Source organism: Artibeus jamaicensis, unplaced genomic scaffold (assembly GCF_021234435.1).
Source record: "Artibeus jamaicensis isolate MK-2021 breed Jamaican fruit bat unplaced genomic scaffold, CSHL_Jam_final contig_519, whole genome shotgun sequence".
Lineage (NCBI taxonomy): Eukaryota > Metazoa > Chordata > Mammalia > Chiroptera > Phyllostomidae > Artibeus > Artibeus jamaicensis.
The window spans coordinates 9,753,909-9,775,964 of NW_026521871.1; the positions used below are offsets into that span (position 1 = coordinate 9,753,909).

The 22,056-nt window shown below is 36.7% G+C and overlaps 1 protein-coding gene across 1 annotated transcript in view; it reads left to right on the forward strand.

Moving 5' to 3' along the window:
• ERC2 (ELKS/RAB6-interacting/CAST family member 2) overlaps positions 1-22,056 on the forward strand; it is a 982,831-nt gene that overhangs the window by 323,496 nt on the left and 637,279 nt on the right. The window contains exons 7-8 of the mRNA XM_053669554.1: positions 881-1,036; positions 20,329-20,496. Coding sequence (XP_053525529.1) covers positions 881-1,036; positions 20,329-20,496 — 324 coding nt within the window. The remainder of the gene's footprint in view (positions 1-880; positions 1,037-20,328; positions 20,497-22,056) is intronic.

Below are 22,056 nucleotides of genomic sequence, written 5' to 3' on the forward strand. Positions count from 1 at the left end.
AACTTTCCATGTTTCATTCACAACCTTGATTTGAGTCTGATAATCAAGTTTGGGGAATTTTTCCCCCGTATAAGAGCTATCTCTTCTGTACTTTCTTATACATCATTTCTTGTTATTCTCTATCTTGTGTGTAGAATATGTCATTTCCTGTTTAAAAAATGTGGGTATGGTTGATTTTTCTCAATGATTTCCACATTCTAGTTTTTTTGAGTCCGTAAATGAATAGGTTTGAGATGCCCTTCAAGGCAGTAATGTTTTTTGTCACACAGGAAGCTGACTGCTTGCCAAATAAATCATAGCATTGTGATATATTATTTCCAGTTGCTATACATTTTAAATATTTAATGTATCATTGATACTGTCAAGATTTTGTTATTTAATTTTACTTATGCATTTTAGATGAGAATTTTTCCCCATTAGTAGATTTTAATTTCCTTTCCTCTCACAGTCAAATTCCAAGCATGCCTTATAAAGCCAGCCACAGAATACACACATGGACAAACCGTTTTTGTGTTTACAAAGTAGACTCAAGAATATAGAGTAGTAAACTATATCTTAAGTTACCAATTCGGTCACTTAAATGGTGTTTTATTTTTGAACACTTTACATCGCTTTTGTCACTTGTTTTGGTAATTTGATTCCCAGATATTAGACAAATACATCTAGGTAATTCTCTGTATTATACTGAGATATGATTGTTATTGGGAGCTTAAAAAATAATCTCATAAATGATCTTCAAAAGAGAAAAAATATGTTCTGAATTCAAGGCTACTTTACATCATAGTTAATGTATTACTACCAAAAGTTCTATATGAAATTATGTTTTGATGATACTGAAAAATAACTTTCTTTTTTTCCTTTTCTTTATTTTAACCAACAGGACACAAAAATTGCTTCATTGGAGCGAAACATAAGGGATCTTGAGGATGAGATCCAGATGTTAAAAGCCAATGGTGTGCTGAACACTGAGGACCGTGAAGAAGAGATCAAACAAATAGAAGTTTACAAAAGTCACTCCAAGTTCATGAAAACCAAGGTATGGTCCAGAGTTATAAACTTTTATACTCTTAGTGTAACTGGAAAGTTATGGTTTACATGCATACTTTTCCCAAATACCCATGTAATCTGCTTTATATGATATCATGAAATATACAGACAATAAAGAAGAATGCAAGGATTTTAGTTCAGATGCACAGATTCTAAAAAAAATCGGGGAAAACCTTTGGTAGAATTTCTTTTTAATAAGGGAAGCAGGATTTTTCTAATGAGTTCCTGTGGCAATGCAGTGTCTTGGGAATTAACATTTACTTTTAATAGTCCCCTCAGTTCCAAATTTTAAGAGTTTTTAAAAGTTTTTTATTTTTTTGAAGTTTCTATCATTACCACATTTTTGGTCTATCCTTAGAAGGAATTGTTTCAGAGGCTGTGGATCCGAGAGGCCAACTTAACTGATTTCAGTGGTATTTTGGAGACATTTGGGTTTTAGCATTGTGTTTAAGACAAAAGTGATTTTGAGTCCCGTTGCTGCTATTTGCATAAATTATTTAACTTCTCTAAGCCTCAGTTTCCTCATCCATGAAATAGGAATAAGAAAAAGAAAAATACCTATGTCATTGGGCTCTTTGATTATTCCAAGACATTATGCATTTAAAGTACTGAGTCCATTACCTAATCCCTACAAAGCATTTGATAAATGTCAGGCATTGTTGTTGACAGTGATTATTAATATCATTGTTACCTGTTGCTGTAGAATATTTATAAGATATTATAGTAATATGTTCCATTAAATTATTTGTCATTGCCAGTTTTGAAGAATTTGTCTTGTATTTTTCAAAACTGAACTGGGCTACAGATGAATCATGTACCTGAATATACATTATTTTCACATATGCATAATCACTAAGTTGATGAGTAGCCAAATAGGTCTTATGAGACTTTGAGGTATTTTTTATCTACTCCTGTCTTTTAATCAGTTTGCTTCTGAAAATAATAACCACACTAATTAAAATTTTTTTTCTACTACTTGCTCTTAAATACCCCTATTCTTGTTCTAGGTTTTGCTCTTGTTTATTGCCTTATAAAATGCAGCAGATTTAAGGGTCATGCAGCTTTTGATGAGAAAGTAATGGGAGTAGGGAGAAAAATATTTAAATGATGGTTATGATTTTTATAAGTTGTGAAATAAATGCATACTCATTGCAGAAAATTTGCACATTATAGAGGGGAAATAGTATCTAGCATCTACTTCACTCCATATTTATATGTGTGTACATATGTGTATTTCTCCAGGGGAAAAAACAAAAACTGTACTTACTTCTGCCAACTTTTCATCTGTAAGCTGACATGGATATTATTAATAAAAATTTGCATCAAGAAGTGGAAGTATGAGAAAGAGAATGCCTAGCGGATTTGAATCTAACCCCTTCCTTTCAGAGACAGCCTAAAAATGTAGAATGGGTTTTCCTGCTCAGCCCTGCCTTCTGGTTTCATTTTGGCAGTCCTTTGGCAGTCCTCTTAGAACATTGAGCAAACACAGTAGGAAGGTGGCCTGCAGATGATGACTGAATCCCTCTGGGAATGAAGACCAGAGGCACAGATATGAGTGAACTCATGACGTTTGGGGGAAATTATTGTTTCAGCTTAAACTTTTCCTCCCTACCCTATCATTGAATGGTGGGAGATAGTGCAAGCCTCTTCTAAAACTGAAACTCCCATGCAATTTGTAAACTTCATCCCTCACCATGGACTCTGTCCAGGTAAATAAAACATTTATATGGTCTTCAGCAAGTAAGTCATGACCTTTATTGGCCCAAAGTTGTCGGAGAGATTTACTTTGAAGGGTTCCAAAAGTGGTCAGGTTAGAAGAATGTTTGAGGAAAGTATTGGAGTCTGGTGGAAAGAGTGCAGGCTGAGGACAAAGGCAGACTCTGGCAAATCTCTAGCCTGCCCTTGCTAGCTGCATGCCCCTGGGGAGTGACTTCAGTCACTCTACCACTGTCCTCTTCCTTAAAATGGGGCAGCACCACCAACTGTAGAGGTGTTCTCAAAGGATTAAATGAAGTAATGTAGTTTAGGTGCCTGGATCAAAAAAACAGACAGCCAAATGTTTCTTTAGCAAAATAGTTTATTTGGGAACAGTAAAAAATTGTAATTTGGGACATGCAGTCTAATGGTAAGCCACACACAAGTAGAGAGAAGAATTTTATGGACTTGGAAGGGGCTCTTGCATATAAAGAGTCCACTGGAGGAAACGGAAAGTTCAAAGTATAGTGACTTTTCATTGCTGAGCTACGGCAGCCTCCCATTGGCTGAGCTGTTATTGAGTAAGGAGGAATCTTCCTCCTGCTGCAGTAGTAATGTAGTACTACTTCTGGTTGGAGATGCAAGGTAGGTCTCTTCCTGTTAGGGTCAGCTGGTCTACATGTGCATGAGGGTTTTCTCTTCTAGCCTCTCACTTCCTTATTAAATCAGGTTTTTGTTTATTCATTTTCACATAGTTAATAATTATACCCATTATTATTGAAATCTAAACAAAGATGATGGTGATGATGATGGTGATGATGATGATAGTAATAATGATGTTGATGTTGCATTTAGTTTGACTAATGGAGAAAATGGATTTCTAAGGAACAAAATAAAAATGAGTTCTTACAATATCATATTTCTTACAGACTGATAAAAATTAGCTAAAAAGTACTAGTAAGTATTAGCTTTTCATATTTTTTAATTGAATGTTTTTATTGTATTGAATCATAACATTTATTGCTCATACTTGATACCATTACTTCAATTTCTTATTTTTTTTATTTCTACTTTGACAAAGTTTGATTCTTTATTTAAACCTAGGAATGGTCATGCACATCTATTAGGACATAGCTATTGCTAACTATTTAGTCTTGAGTGCTTCTGTTTTGTGTTTTGGGGGGATCCCTTAGGCTGTGTGAACTGGTTCCAGTGGGTAAATTATTTATCATAGAACTTGTTAAATGGTAGAGGCATGGATTAATATTCACTAAAATGGGATCACTAGCATATTTCATGGTTCATCATCACCAACTTGAATACTTTTTAAATAAAGTTTACATGACTATATTGCTTGTCAAAATTATCAAAGATATATGAGAAGTTAATTTCTGCAATAGTTGGTCACATATTGACAAAACAATTAAGTATCAACATTGGGTCTCTTAAACTTTTAAAAAAATATTTCATTTATTTATTTTTAGAGAGAAGAGGAGGGAGTGAGAAAAGGAGGGAAAGAAACATCACTGTGTGGTTGCCTCTTGTGTGCCTTGCCTGCAACTCAGGCATGTGCCCTGACTGGGAATTGAACCAGCAACCCTTTGGTCCTTAGGTCAGCACTCAATCCACTGAGCCATACCACCCAGGGCTCTCTTGAACTCTTTAATGGTGCAGAGTTGTGTGGATGAATAAAGCTGTCATTGATTGAGTTTGATTATGGCAATCCCCTAAGATGTACTGAACATTGTTTCTAGCACATGGCACTGAGGGACACGAAATGTAGTGCCTATTCAAAGTATCTTTCATTCCTGCATACCGACCACTTAGTTGGTAATGTAAGAAACATACTAAAAAAACTACCCTGAAGATTTGACAGGAGGAGAGTTTACGTCTGGCTGCAGCAATGCAGGTTGTTTAGTTTTAGAAGTAGTACTTTTTTTTAATCTAAATATTCGGATTGGCAAAGTGGTGATGACAGGTCTGGTAAAGAATGCATATTCAGATTGGTGCCAGAGGAGCAAACCTAGAAGGGTAAGTAAACATACCATTCCATCCCCAGTTTCACACAGACAAGGAGGTAGGAAGAACTCAAGTCTGTGTCAAAAACCAGGTTTTCCAAAAAAGAAAAGAAATATGAGATTAAAATTGCAAAAACCTAGAGGCTCTGAAACTTACTTGGGAAATGGAAAGGTAATTGTAAGTCATTGGGTTAAATGAGGTAGTGATATGAATGGAAATCATAAAATGACTTTGGATTTCAGCTAACAGAAAATGCTAGAGCTGAGGCTGGGAGAGCTGACTTTACAGACTTTTGTTTTAATGGTTTATAAAGACTCAAGGAATCATGGCAGAACATTTCAGAAGTGTCAAGAAATGCTACATAAGGAGAGCAGTCTAACTCTTTGGACACCAAGCCCAAAATTGCTGCTAAATATTGTTACCTCTTATTGCTATTTGTAATGAAGATGTAGAAAGCTTGTAAAAGTGGCCCAGAGATCTCTTTTACCAGGGGCTTTTGGAGAGGCATCTTGAGAATGACCACTGTTTACAAAGACTAGGTTTGGAGGTGTTGATTCATTTGAGTATTTCTTTAACAGAGGTCAAAGCTGATTTTATCACGATTACTTGGAAGTTTACTAATTTTTAAATACAAATGGTAAGATGAAAAATTTAACCTAACATGAAAAAATAGTCCCTGAAATTCACATATAAATGTTCTCATTTGCTGACATTTTTGAAATATTATTTAGCTGAAATTATTTTTATGGTCCATTGGTGATAAAATTGGCTCAGCATTTGATTTTTCTTCATTAATAGGATGTAATCTAAAATCAGTCTTCATCTTAATTCATAATGATTTGCTTTAAATAAATAAAAAAGCAGCTAATAATTCTTATATATAGTCATTATTTATTATTTATTTAGTTAGTTTTACAATTAAAAAAATTATTTTTCACATACAGTTTTCTTCCTTTTACTCCCACCCCTCCCCACCACCCCAGCCCTCCTCACCTCCATCCCCCATTTCCAACCCCCCCTTGTTGTTGTCCATATGTCCTTTAAAATTGTTTCTATATACCCCTGACCCTTTTCCCCCCTTTATTCTCTCCCCTCTCCCTTCTGATCACTGTCATCCTGTTCTCAATTTCAATGCTTTTGGCTATACTTTGCTTGCTTGTTCATTTTGTTGATTAGGTTCCTGTTAATGGTGAGATCATATGGTATTTGTCTTTCATGGCCTGGCTTATTTCACTGAGCACAATATTCTCCAGTTCCATCCATGCTGTCATGGAGGGTGAGAGTTCCTTCTTTCTTTCTGCTGCATAGTAGTCCATTGTGTAAATGTATCACAGTTTCTTGATCCACTCATTTTCTAATAGGCACTCAGGCTATTTCCAGCACTTGGCTATTATAAATAATGCTGCTGTGAACATTGGGGTGCATAGGTTCTTTTGAATTGTTGTTACAGGACTCTTAGGATCTAGCAGTGGGGTCACTGGATCAAAAGGCAATTCCATCTTTAGTTTTCTGAGGAAATTCCATACTGTTTTCCACAGTGGCTGCACCAGTCTGCATTCCCACCAACAGTGCACTAGGGTTCCCTTTTCTCCACATCCTCACCAGCACTTGCTGTTTGTTGATTGGTTAAGGATGGCCACTCTGACCAGTGTGAAGTGGTATCTCATTGTGGTTTTAATTTGCATCTCTCTGATGGGTAGCAATATTGAGCATCTTTTCATGTGTCTCTGGATCCTCTGTATGTCCTCCTTGGAGAAGTATCTGTTGTTCAAGTCCTTTGCCCATTTTTTAATTGGGTTGCTTGTCTTAGAGTGGAGTGATGTGAGTTCTTTATATAGTTTGGAGATCAAACTGTTGTCTGAGGTATCATTGGCAAATATGTTTTCCCATATAGTTTGTTCACTTTTCATTTTAATGCTGTTTTCTTTAGCCATACAGAAGCTTTTTATTTTGATGAGATCCCATTTGTTTATTCTTTTTTAATATCCCTTGTTCTAGGGGACATATCAGTGAAAATATCATTAACTATTGAGATGAATAAAGCAATGTAGGCTGGAGAGGAAGTATTTTCAATAGTCACATAAAAGGGTATGCAACTTCATCTTGATACTAAGCAGATGGCTGGGACTCTTGAAAGCGCCATGATTAAATTAAGTAGCAGTAAAGACCTAAATTGCTTTAAAAATGTGATGTCATAGAATAACTATGATATAACATTTTTGGTAAGCTGGAAGGTGAATTGTAAAAATGTAAAAGCAGAGCACAACACTCAACCTGTGCAAATGTTAAGGGATACTAGATATAGTCAGCCCAGGTGGAAATCCTGGCATCTTGCAAGCCCTTTGGTATGTGCACATTCTCTCTGAGTACTGAGACACTGGGAGAACTCCTGACCTGGGCAGCTCTCTCCTGTTTGAAACTTCAATTTCTACCCTAACTCAGAAGGCTGACAAAGGCCTTGGCCAATGTAGCTCAGTTGGTTGGGTGTTGTCCCACAAAGTGAAAGGTTGCTGGTTTAATTCCTACTCAGGGCACCTGCCTGAGTTGTGGGTTTGGCCCCTGCTCAGGACAAATACAAGAGGAAACTGATTGATGTTTCTCACATTGATATTTCTCTCTCTTATGTCCTCCCTCCCTGTCTCCTCTAAAAATAAATACATAAAAATAAAGAAGGCTAATAAGGATCCAACTGTGAGAGCAGAACTAAGAGGCCATGAAAAGCATAGATCCCCTTTAGGCGCACTATTGAGCCTTTAAGAAAGAAATGTAGGACTTCTGATCAAGATGGTGATGTAGAGAGACATGGCTCCCCTCATCACATAATCACATCAAAATTACAACTAAAATATAGAATAACCACAATGTAGAACAACCATTACTCAGAACCATTAGAAATCAAATTAAATGGAAGTGTGACAACTACAGAATTAAAGAAACTACATCCATCTAAACTGGTAGGAGGGAAGCAGACATGGAACAGGCTGGTCCATCACCCATGTGTGGTGGATAAAAATTTGGGAGGGATATTTTGAGAACAAGGGTTCCTAGCTGCACACCAGGACCCCCAGCCCAGGGTTCCAGTGCCACGAAGATAAGTCTCCACAATTTCTGGCTACAGAAGCCAGCATGATTTGAGTGAGTGGGAGAAACTGTTGAAGCCCCAAGCAGTTCCTCTTAAAGAGACTTAGAAAACCCTAAAGGTCCACCAAAAAACTACTCAACCTAATAAGTGAATTTGGCAAAACACTGGGATAAAAAGTCAATATTCAGAAATCAAAGCCATTTTTATTCACCAATAATGGAATATCAGAAATAGAAACTAGGAAAAAAATCCCATTTACTATAGCAAGAAAAAAAATAAAGTACTTTATAAACACTATGGAAAACAGTATGGAATTTTCTCAGAAAACTAAAAATGGATCTGCCTTTAGACCCAGCAATTCCACTGCTAGGATTATATACTAAGAACCCCGAAACACCAATCCAAAGAACTTATGCACTCCAATGTTCAAAGCAGCACAATTTACAATAGCCAAGTGTTGGAAGCAACCTATATGCCTGTCAGTAAATGACTGGATCAAAAAACTATGGTACATCTAAACAATGGAATTCTAGGCATCAGAAAGAAAGAAGGAGCTCCTACCCTTTGCAACAGCATGGGTAGAACTAGAAAGCATTATGATAAGGAAAATAAGCCAAGCGATGAAAGACAAATACCATATGATTTCACCATTAACAGGAACCTAATCAACAAAACAAACAAACAAACAAACAAACAAACAAACAAAAAAAGCAAAATATAACAAAGACACTGAAATTGAGAACAGGCTGATAGTGACCAGAGGGGAGAGGGGAGGGAATTTCAGGGGGAAAGGGGAAGGGTTTTCAGGAACAACTATAAAGGACACATGGACAAAAACAAGGCGGGGGGGGGGTGGAAACTGGAGGGAGATGGGGGAGCCAGAGTGGGGCTGGGGTGGGAGTAAAAGGCAGAAAACTGTGCTTGAACAACAGTTAAAATAATTTTTTTTAAATGGGATAAAAAAGAAATAAAATACCTAGGAATAAACCTAACAAAGGAGGTAAAAGACCTGTACTCAGAAAACTGTAGAACACTGAAGGAAGAAATTAAGGAAGACACAAATAAATGGAAGCATATACTGTGTTCATGGATTGGAAGAATTACATTATTAAAATGTCCATACTACTCAAAGCAATCTGGATTCAATGCAATCCCTATTAAAATATCAATGACATATTTCACAGATATTGAGCATAAATTTCAAAAATTTATATGGGACCATAAATGACCCTGAATAGCCTCAACAGTTTTGAGAAAGAAGAACAAAGTAGGAGGGATTACAATATGTGACATCAAACTATATTATAAGACCACTGTAATCAAAACAGTCTGGTACTGGCATAAGAACAAATACATAGATCTATGGAACAAAACAGAGGGCCCAGAAATAAACCCATGTTTCTATGGTCAATTAATATTTGACAAAGGGTACAGGAGCATAAAATCGAGTAGAAATAACCTCTTCAAAAAATGGTGTTGGGGGATCTGGACAGCTACATGCAAAAAAAAAAAAAAAAGAACTAGGCCACCAACTTATACCATAAACCAAAATAACCTCAAGAAGGATAAAAGACTTAAATATAAGTCACGACACCATAAAAGTTCTAGAGGGAAACATGGGTAGAAAAATTTCAGATATCCCACGCAGCAATATTTTCATGGATGTATTTGCTAGGGCAAGGGAGATAAAGAAAAAAATGAACAAACGGGACTGGGTTAAATTAAAAAACCTCTGTATGGCTAAAGAAAACAGCATTAAAATGAAAAGTGAACAAACTATATGGGAAAACATATTTGCCAGTGATACCTCAGACAAGAGTTTGATCTCCAAACTATATAAAGAACTCACATCACTCCACTCTAAAGACAAGCAACCCAATTAAAAAATGGGCAAAGGACTTGAACAACAGATACTTCTCCAAGGAGGACATACAGAGGATCCAGAGACACATGAAAAGATGCTCAATATTGCTACCCATCAGAGAGATGCAAATTAAAACCACAATGAGATACCACTTCACACTGGTCAGAGTGGCCATCCTTAACCAATCAACAAACAGCAAGTGCTGGTGAGGATGTGGAGGAAAGGGAACCCTAGTGCACTGTTGGTGGGAATGCAGACTGGTGCAGCCACTGTGGAAAACAGTATGGAATTTCCTCAGAAAACTAAAGATGGAATTGCCTTTTGATCCAGTGACCCCACTGCTAGATCCTAAGAGTCCTGTAACAACAATTCAAAAGAACCTATGCACCCCAATGTTCACAGCAGCATTATTTACAATAGCCAAGTGCTGGAAATAGCCTGAGTGCCTATTAGAAAATGAGTGGATCAAGAAACTGTGATACATTTACACAATGGACTACTATGCAGCAGAAAGAAAGAAGGAACTCTCACCCTCCATGACAGCATGGATGGAACTGGAGAATATTGTGCTCAGTGAAATAAGCCAGGCCATGAAAGACAAATACCATATGATCTCACTTATAAGTGGAACCTAATGAACAAAACAAACCAATGAGCAAAATAGAATGGAAATAAGGAACAAACTGACAGTGACCAGAGGGGATAGGGCAGGGGCATAGTGGTGGAAAAAAGGGGAAGGGCCAGTTAAAGCACATATATAAAGGACCCATAGAAATGAACAACAGGGTGGGGAGTGACTGTGGGAGCAGGTGGTGGTGTGGGGCATGGGAGAGCAATGGAGGAAAAACTGGGCTTAAAAAAAACCCCACACACAGACTCACTCACACTGACTCCCTCTGAGCTCCAGCACCCAGGTAGCAGCTTGAAAGGCACCAGTTGTATACAGGGAGAAACTTAAGTGTCTGGTGTAAAGATGAACGGAGACCATTGTCCCTTTTCTAAGCATTCCCTTGGGTGAGCAGGCAGGCAGTGCCCTATGTGAGATTCCATCAACTTGGCTAACACTGTTTGACTCTCCTTGGAGATCCTATATACTTTGCCCCACTTAATTTACTGGCCCACCTAAGCTGCTTTTCCATATAAATGCCTGGTCTTGGCTCCTAAATCCTATCAAACAAGCAACAGTTGGCCTCAGTGAGCATCAGGCCTGACACTAGCAGCAGCTAGACTACTTTCACAGCTTGGCTTCACCTGGGAATCTCCAAGTATAGCACAAGTAACAGCCATCTCAGATTGGTTTATAGCTCATGTAGGGTGGCCCCAGGCAAAACACAGGTGGGGTACAACCTTGACCTGTACCTCCTAGGAAATCCCAGGGCCAATGCACCCAGTGGACAGCTACAGACCAGGTTCGAGCACCACCACACTGCCCTGGCACAGCTTATTCTCCATGGTGACTGAATGTAGGTGGTAAGTGGTCACAGCCAGTCCTGCCAGCTCACTGGCCTGGGTAAATCCCTACTATGGGTTTGCCAACAGTAACCAAGGCTCAACTATAGGAGGAGAGTGTAGTCAGCCCACAATAAGGGTGCACCTTGAGTACCCAGTTTAAGTGATACAGGAGCCTGTGCCACTGGACCCTACATGGCACCTACTACATTAGGCCACACTACCAAGGCATGCAGTTAAAGTAGCTCTACCTAACACATAGAAACAAACACAGGAAGGCTGCCCAAATGAGAAGACAAAGAAACATGGCCCAAATGAAAGAACAGATTAAAACTCCAAAAAAAGAGAACCAAATGGAATGGAGATAATCTATCAGATGCAGAGCTCAGAACACTGGTTATAAGGATGCTCAAGGAACTTAGCAAGGAACTCAACAGCACAAAAAAGATCCAGTTAGGACACATGGACGAAACCAAGGGGGAGGGTGGAAGCAAAAGAAGGAGTGGTGGGGAGTGGTGAGGGGAAATGCAGACAACTGCAGCTGAACAACAATAAAGTAATTTTAAAATTCAGTCAGAAAAGGATACGCTAATTGAAATCAAGAACAAATGCAGGGAAATAATAATAGAGTGCATGAAGCTGAGAATCAAATCAATGTTGTGAAACATCAGGAATCAAAAAACAACCAATCAGAACAACAAGTAAAAAGAATTAAAAAAAAACAACGAGGATAGTAGAAGCAACCTTTGGGACAACTTCAAGAGTTCCAGCGTTCACATTATAGTGGGTGCCAGAAGGAGAAGAAAAGGAGCAAGAAATTGGAGAACTATTTGAAAAAAAAATAATGGAAGAAAACTTTCTTCATTTGGTGAAGGGAATAGACATGCAAGTCCAGGAAGCACAAAGAGTCTCAAACAAGATGGGTGCAAAGAGGCCCACTCTAAGACACATCATAACTAAAATGCCAAAGGTTAAAGATAAAGAGGGGATCTTAAAAGCAGCAAGAGAAAAGAAGTTCATAACCTACAGGGGAGTTCCCATAAGGCTTTCAGTTGATTTCTCAAAAGGAACTTTGCAATCTAGAAGGGATTGGCAAGACATATTCAAAGTCATAAAAAGCAGGGACCTACAGCCAAGGTTGCTCTACCTTGCAAAGATGTCAAGGGGCAGATAAAGAGCTTCCCATACAAGAAAAAAACTAAAGGAGTTTATCATCACCAAGCCATTATTATATGAAATGTTAAAGGGACTTATTTTTTAAGAAAAAGAGGAAGATCAAAAGTATGAATAATAAAATGGCAAAAAAAAACCCCACCCCAAATCTATCAACCATTGAATCTAAAAAACAAACTCAGCAAACAAGAACAGAGACAAAATCATGGATCCAGAGAGTGTTTTGATGGTTACTAGATAAGAGGGGGTGTGAGAAAATGAGATAAAAGGTGAGGGGATGAAGAAGTATAAATTTGGTAGCTACAGAATAGCCATGGGGATGTAAAGTACAGTATAGGAAATTGAATAGCCAAAGAACTTTATGCATTACCCATGGATATGAACAATGGAGGGACATTGCCTGAGGGAGTGGGGTTTGCTAAGTGGAGAGGGGCAGAGTGGGAAAAATCAGGACAACTGATTATGTAATATCATAATCAATAAAATATAATTTAAAAAAGAATGGAATGTAACATATAAGTAATTGTTTTTATGGTTGGGAAAGAATGATGGCATCCCCTATTCTGTATGAGACTTTGTACAATGTACAACACATTTTTCATCTTCCAATCCCAGTTCTTCTATATTAGCCACTCCCTCTCTGTTTTCAGAGTTCACCAAAGATGCCATTCCGCTGTGTTAGATGTCTCCCTTTATTCTGAATTTGTAACACATTTTCTTATTAATCTCTGACGGATCACAGTCCTCATAACCCAGACTGCATGATAATAAGCATATCATTTGCTACACATGGGGGCCGTATCTGCAGTGAAAAAGAAGCTGTTTTCCTTGGCAGAATGGTTTTCTCAGGGTGTTGGTTGTGTCACAGACATAAGTGGTGGAAGAACTTTCAGACGAGATGAAGTGTTCCTGATGTCCACATGGACTTCATATAAAGCATGTGATGTAATTCCGATTGGCTTTTCCTCTTGCCATTGCAGAGACATACCTTCCCCCAGCCTCAGCTCTCATGGATGTTTGATTGCATCACTTTCCATTTTTATTAAGTTTATGGCTATAAAAGAAGCCAAAGGCATATTTTTATGGAAGAATATGATTTTTTTAACCCAGTAACTATATTCCCCTTAGAAAAGCCTTTTTTTTCTGTTATTGTCTGCATAAAATATTTATTGAAAATTTATCTCATGGCAGTAATAGTCTGAAATCCATTTAAAGAAACTGCCTAGTTAATATTTATAGACTGAAGTAGTTTTATCATTATCAATGTGTTTTTATTGAATAAACTAGGTATACATAGAACTCACCATCTTCTTCCTATTAAATACCATTTTGTTGGTCAAGTTAATTTCATTCCAATTTCTCTCTCAATACCCCACTCTTACAGTAGATTTCTGGTCTGGCATTTGTAGAACTTAGCACAAATCAGTTTTTTCACTATAAACATCTTTGCTTAGAGTTGAAAGATTTTTTTTAGCATTATTTTCAGATGAGTCAGTTTTGTATGTGGAATCAACTGTATACTGTGCTGTCAGGTGCTACTGTATGAGATTTGGAGCCATGTCCCCTGAGAAGAGTGCTGATCATAACATTTAATTTCTTTTATAATTTTAGGTAATCCTAATCCTAATTTTCCCTCTGTTTATGCTGCTTTATTATTGTTGTTGTGTGAGTGTTAGAGGGGGAGAGAAAGAGAGAGTTCTTTTATTTTATTACAGATAAAAATGCTCATAGACTCACAGATGATTAAATTATAACAACAATACTGTATATCATGGACTACACATACCTGAGCATGTTTACATATACTGGAGCATGTTGGTAATCTATCCTGATTCTCTCCCAGTGAACTCTTCAGCAAACTCAGAATCATTTTCAAGACTACCTTTGGCTACCCACTACCAAATCTTTAGATATGGCAAGAATGATGAGCTGTTTCTCTGCGAATGGGATTTCCTTCCATATAAGCATTCCTAGTAAATTGTGCAACCCTAACACTTCTGAAGATGGGGGTCTCCCTTCTTTTTGGGCATCTCATTCTGTTCATGCTCAGCAGTTACTGCCAGTAACTTGGTTCTCATTTATGCCAGTTTTAGTTGCTGAAAACAGTAACAAAAATACTGGATAAAATATATTTTAGAAACATACATTTAAAAATGTATTTGCGAACTGTCAAGTTAGAGAAAATCTCAAGGGCCAAAAGTAAGCCAAAGCAGGGAGCTGGAGTGATAAGTAGAGCACAGATTATATCTTCTTGTTAGCATTTGCTAGGCAGATGAACTTGAGCTTTCATTTTCATAGTCACAAGGACCGTTAAGAAAAAAGACCAAAGCCTGGACCTGCTCAAGATGAGGAGTCAAATAGGAATCCCACTACCAGTACCGCATAAAGCTGGGATCCTAGACAGCTGAACTTTTTAGTGTGAGGGTAAACTAAAAATAACCTCCCCACTCTACCCTCCTCCCACTCAGACTAGGGACTCCAGGGAAAATTATATATTTAAAAACTTTGAGCCAAGGGGAAGATGAAAAAACTGGCTTTGAGAATCTATAACCACAGCTGGCTCTTGCATAGATGTGTGAGGTGATCCAAAACTCTTCAAGCAGAGAATATAGTTTAAAGGGGGGGTGCTTGGTTGGTAGTGCCCCAGGTATTGGCAGAGGCATATGCTCTGGAAGGCCACATGTTAACTTAGGCCTCAAAGTATTTACGTAGATAAAGTCACAAAAGTATGAACACACAATATATATTTTTAAGTTGCAAAACTTGCAAGAAAACAAATCACCCTAAGTGATAGCCAGTAGAAAGAACAAACAGCAGAACCAGATGGCAAGAACTTCAGAAGCTGGACTTTTTAGACAAACACTGCAATATAAGTATGTTTAATATGTTTAAATAAATAAAAGAAGGTATTGGAGTATAAATAAAATGCAAGGGACTGTAAAAATATCATAAAATACCAATCAGATTTAAAGAGCACCAAATAAAACTTCTAGAAGTGGGAAATAAAAGGGCAAATTTCAAAGCTCAGTGAATAAATACAAAGTGGTCACAGAGGAGAGTCACAGAAGAAAAGAGACTTAATAAACTAGAAAACAGAGCAGGAGAAATTAAATAAAAAGATGCAATCCATAAAAGGTAAGATAGATAGAAGATAGATAGATAGAATAAGGTCAAGCAAAGGTATAGAGTTCCAGAGGGAAAGATAGACTAGGGAGAGCATCATTACTCAGAAGCAATATTTGAAGAAATAAAAACTGAGAATTTTTCAAAACTGATAACAAGTACCAGCCTACAAATCCAGGAGGTCCAAAGAATCACAAATAGGATAAATAAAAAGAAACCTACAAATTTGATAGAAACCTGTTAGTATCAAATAAAGCCATAAAATCTCAGAGGAAAAGAAAAAATTTAAGAAAGCAGGCAGAATATCTATCTAAAAGAAATATATGAATGGCTAATAAGTATGTGAAAATATGCTTAATGCCATTAGTTGTTAGAGAAATGCAAGTGAAAACTATAAATCAGATACCACTTTATACCTACTGAAATGGATATAATTAAAAAGACAGATAATAACATGTCTGGTAAGAGTATGAAGAAATTAGAATCCTTATATATTTGCTGGTGGGAATTTAAAATGCTGCAGTCACTTTGGCAATAGCTCTTCAAGATGCTAATCATACAGTTCCTGTATGGTCTAGCAATTCTATATCTATGTATATACCCAAAAGAAAGAAAATATATGTCCCCAGAGACTTGTACATGAATATTCTTAGCAGCATTATTCATAATAACCAAAATATGGAATAACGTAAGGGCCCATCAACTGATGAACTGATAGACAAAATATGGTATGTTCACATAGTGGAATATTATTCAGTAATAAAAAGGAATGAAGTACTGATTTACATTACAACATGGATGAAACTTGAAATATTACACTGTATAGTCACAAAGTACATATATTATATGATTCCATTCACAGTAAATGATTAAGATAGGCCAATCTAGAGAGACAGAAAATGGATCATTGTTTGCCTACAGCTGCTGGTAGAAGTTGGGGCATGGACAGTGACTTCTAATGGCTGGTTATAAGAGATGTAATGAAATGATGAGATGATGAAAATGTTTCAAAATTTTATTTTGATGATGGTCGTACACTATCAGTACGCTAAAAACCATCAACTGTATACTTTAGTTAGGTGAATTTTATGTCATGTGAATTATACTTCAATAAATCTGTTAAAACTGCAGCTAGTGAAAATATTTCATGACCTTTAAAGGAATGAATTTGTTGTAGACTTTAAATCAAAGAAACATCTTTTAGAGAATTTGGCAGAACTATAAAGAAGAATGTATTATTTCACCATTAAGTAGGTGTTTTTAACCCACTCGTAAGTAATTAACAGATGAAGCAGATTAAAAGATCAAAATATGAAAGACTGAAATTACCTAATTAAAAGTGTTCTCAAATGCCACACATATATATAGAATATTGCAATCAACAATTGTTGGATACATATTCTTTTCAAGTACACACTATACAAAACACATTTTTGATAACTGACCATGTACTATATCAATAAGTAATAGAGACCAAATGTTAAATGATCAGTATCAAATACACCATGTTCTCTATTCACAAACAAAAAGTAACATAAAAAGCATGAAGATAAATAGGAAAAAAGCATGTATTTGGAGATTAAGAAATATACTTCTAAATAATAATCGATGTCCTGACAAGGTTCGCTCAGTGGGTTTGGGCATCATTCCACAAAATGGAGGGTCACCAGTTCCATTCCTGGTCAGGGAACATGCCTGAGTTGTGGGTTCCGTCTTGGCTGGGGCATGAATGAGAGGCAGCTAATTGATGTTTTCCTCCCTCCCTCCCTCCCTCCCTCCCTCCCTCCCTCCCTCCCTCCCTCCCTCCCTCCCTCCCTCCCTCCCTCCTTTCTTTCTCTCTCTCTCCCTCTCTTTCTCTCTCCTTTCTTTCTCTCTCTCCTTCCTTCCTTCCTTCCTTCCTTCCTTCCTTCCTTCCTTCCTTCCTTCCTTCCTTCCTTCCTTCCTTCCTTCCTTCCTTCCTTCCTTTCTTTCTTTTCTTTCTTTCTTCTCCCTCCCTCCCTCCCTCTCTCTCTCTCTCTCTCTCTCTCTTTCTCTTTCTTTCTTTCTTTCTTTCTTTCTTTCTTTCTTTCTTTCTTTCTTTCTTTCTTTCTTTCTTTCTTTCTTTCTTTCTTTCTTTCTTTCTTTCTTTCTTTCTCCTTTTCCCTCTCTCTAAAAATAAGTAAATAGAATCTTTAAAAAATAATAATGGAGATGAGAAAATATTGAGAACTGAACAATCATGTTAATGCTGCGTATCAAACTAGTGAACTTATACTACTGACAAGGAAATTTATAATCTTTAGGCTTATTATGCATGGGAATAAAAAAGACAGAAAATTAGTGAGATAGACATCCAACTTTAAAAGTTAGAAAAAGTAGAATACCCCCCCAAATAGTAGGAAGGAAATAATTTAAAAATAAGAACAGAAATTAATGAAATAGAAAATAAAATGTTGGATGATCAAGATAGCCACAGTTGGAGTATTTAACATGACATCTTCTGCTGAGATTCATCAAGGAAAAGAATAAAAGTAAAGAACATTGGGAATGAAAAAGAAGACATAATCATAATCACTGTAGGTATCAAAGATAAATGGGTCATATGAAAACTTGAGAATAAAGGTAAAAATTTAGATGAAATGAAAATTTCTTAGGAGGGAAACTCTTAGAAACATGAATATTTCTATAAGCAACAGAGATGGAGGAAGTAAGTAATGGTTATTGGAAAGAAAATACCTGCTCTAGATGGTTTTGCTTGTGATTTGTAATGAACATTAAAGGGAGGAATTTTCAATTTATAAAAATCATTTCAGAACACATTAAAAGAAGGAACACTTTCTATTTTACTTGGAACACTAAATCGATACTAAAACCTCACAAACACAGCATAAGATAGGAAAATTACAAGCCAATCTCACCCACAGATGGAAGTTCCAAATATTGGCAATATAAATATTTTGCTAATATAAAAAATATAAAATATACAAATATATAACACATCATAACTAAGTAGAGTTTTTTATTGTAAAGCAAGGAGAGATTAATATTTTAAAATTCCATTAATGTAATTCATTACAATAATATATTAAAGGCAAAAATGTGATAAATCATGAGATGCAGAGAAATGTTTGATAATATTAAACATTCCTTAATGACTTAAAAAAAACTCTTGCCAAAACTCTTGTAATAAAAGGGAACTTCCTGAAACCTAACAGTACCTATAAAAAGCTAAAACAAATATGAACATTAATGATGAGACATTGAAATTCTTCTCTTTAACACCAGAAACAAGACAAAGGAGTCATCATTTCCACCAGGCCTCTCTTGTCTTCCTGGCTGTGTGCCTGGGGTGGGCTTGCTTAGAGCACAGTGATTGGAGGATAATTGGACTGCTAACAGGTGGCTGGCTTCCAGCAGGAGGAAGCTGAAGCTGCCATTCCTTCTATAGGCTAGGGTCGGAACATACTGACACTTTTGCCCCATTCAACTGGTAGAAACCAGTCAGTCCAGCCAGGTTCAAGAGGAGGGTAAAATGACTCCACCCCTGTTTGGGAGGAGCAGCATGTGTACACAAATAGGAAGAAATAGGTAGCAGTTATCTTTGGAGATCATCTATCACTGCTCCAATCAGACTGCCCAAAATGTAAAATGCTGGTGATATAAGATAGTAAAGATGTGGAGTGGTTGTCACACTTACACTGTGTGACTGTGAAAATTAATATAACTGCTTTGCAAGACATTTTGGTTGCCTAGTGAAGTTGAAGATGTGCATATCATGTGATTCACCAATTTAATTCTTAGATTATTTCTGCTATGGATACCAGGTGATATGTATAAGAATGTTCAGAATAGCATTTTTTGTGATAACAAAAAACCCCACCTGAAAATAACCCCAAATGTCTATCAGCAGCAGAAGGAACGAATAAATTGGGGTGAAGTCTTACAATGGAATTATGTTCTTCAGTGAAAATGAACAAGTTGCATATACAATAACACAATATAATCTCTAGGACATAAGATTGAGTAGAAAAAAGCATAATATTGGTATACAAAGAAATACACAGGGCAAACAAAATTAAAAACCTAAATAATATACAAAACTAAATGGTAAATGGTATATCATTTACAGATGCAAAGAGTATATATACAATAAACCTAAAAGACAAACAAGAAAGTGACAAGCACAAAGTTTAGAGTGGCAATTGTTTCTGAAGGCGTAAAGAGATAGACATGGGTTGGAACACAGTTCTAATAATCATTTTTTGGTGAATTAAATGATGGATATTTCCTGTATTATTTTCCCTTACACTTTATATATATTTTATGTTCTTTTGTGTTTTCTCACGATTTGATATAAGCCAAAAAAACCCCAATACTTATCTAGAGGGGGGAGTGAGGATTCTCTTTTGTTGAATAATGCCGTTGAATGATCATTTTCACTGTGGAGTAGTAGAGAAGGTCCAGGTTATGTGTTGGATTAAGTGTCTTTATTAGCTCCATGAGGATCTTGGGGAATGACTTTGTGGTTTCATGGATGAATAGTAGGTTTGTCCAGGAAGCCTTCATTCTTCTGTGAACTTTGGTTCTTAGTGGGGTGGAAGGTGGAAGGCAGTCTGCTGACCATATGTATTCTACTCTCACCCACATTAACAGAGACTCTCCAGACCCCAAAGAATGTGTGGCTCCCAGGGCCATCTTTTTAAGCAAATGTATAACCTGCCTTGTGAGAATACTGATCATTGGCTATTGAAAATAAAAATAACAAAGAAATAATAAGTCACTTAAAGAACACATACATAAAAGAAAGAAATATGAGATAAATGAGTAGTTTCCACATATAGAGAAGTATAGAGTACTAGTTGTGGCTTCTAATGTCTTGCAATTTTGTTGTTTACAGATTGATCAGCTGAAGCAGGAACTTTCAAAGAAGGAGTCAGAACTTCTTGCCTTACAAACAAAGCTTGAAACCCTTAGCAATCAAAATTCAGATTGCAAGCAACACATTGAAGTGCTTAAAGAGTCACTTACTGCCAAAGAACAGAGGGCTGCCATTCTTCAAACGGAGGTAAGGTGCTGTCTCAGGATTCCAGACAGCAGACATTGAGTTGATAGAAAATGTCTTATCTGAACAACTTTCATTAGAAGATTCCTTATCCAAACCCTTGGAGCCAGAGGTATTTTGTATATCAGATGTTTGGGGGATTTTGGAAAGGTAAGACCCATTGCATGTATCATAGACTACATAGCACTCCCAATGGGGTTGCTGGAAGTGCTCTACAAACACGTGGATGTTTATGCAGAAAAACGTTTCTCACCCCAATGTAGGATAAATAAAGGCTATATAAGTAGCCTCTCAGTTAGTGTCATTGTGCCACTAAAGGAGTTTGATTCATGCTTGGAAATTTTTTTTTTTCATTTTTTGAAGCTTTTTGGGTTTGGTATAAATGATTGAATCTAGAATGGTTTTATTTGATCAAAAATCATTAAAAAAAACCAGAATGTCATTTACTTTCCTTTGTCATGTATCTATATCAGTTCCCTTCCTGGCACCTGTGGTTCCAAAGGTTTCTTACTTCCTAAGCAGTATCCTCAATTTTCAAAATTCACTTACTCATCGAAGAAAGTTGGTGTCGTGTGAGTTTCTTAAAGGAAATATTGGTTTGTTTTTCCTTATTCACACTTGGTGAAAAGGTAAATATATGTTGCTATCCTGTTTCCTTGCTCTCTCCAGTGGATTATATCTTTGGGGTGCTAAGGAATGTAGAACACAAGCAAGTTGTTATGTAAACAAAACAGTGACAGAAAATAAATTATTACGTGTGGGCAGTAACAAAGAATGTTGTGCATACCCCTGATTTTTTGCACAGAGGCAGTGCATTATGTGGATCACTTTAGGAGAAGGTGATCTAATTAAGATGCATGTTTCTTCTTGTGTGCTTTGAGCCATGTCTTTCAATATATATACGTATATATATTGGGTCTGTGGGAAGATTTGGATTTTCCTTAGTACTTAATGGGGCCATTCATCAGGTTTGTGCCCTCAGTGGAGGTGCAGGACAGTGTTCACAGGCAAAAGGAAATAGGTTCCAGATTGGATAAGTCTTGGCATACACCAACTTAGCCCCTATGCACTTGACATTGGCTAAGTTATTTGATTGATTCAAACCAGAATGATCATTTTAGCTTCAATGATGTATATACTCCCCATTTAAGAAATATAATTTTCAGTTGTATGTAGTCCCACTCTGAATGTGGAAGCATGGATATTTTATTTTTTAAGGCAAAATTTTGGACAATTACATAAATTGGAAGGTGGTTTATATTTCCTTTGAAGAGGAGCAGTGAATAGCGACTACCACTATGCTATGTAATACAGCAGCCACTAGCCACATGTTTATTCAAATTTAAATTACTAAAATTTGGTAAAATTTAAAGTGTAGTTCCCAGGTAAAGGGGATCAACTATATGCTGACAGAAGATCATTCGATGTTGGGTGGTGGGCACACAATGCTATAATACAAATCACGTGTCATAGAAATGTACACTTGAAACCTATATGATCTTATTAATCAATATCACCACAGTAAATTTAACTAAAGAAGAAAAAACAATAAAAGTCAGTAAA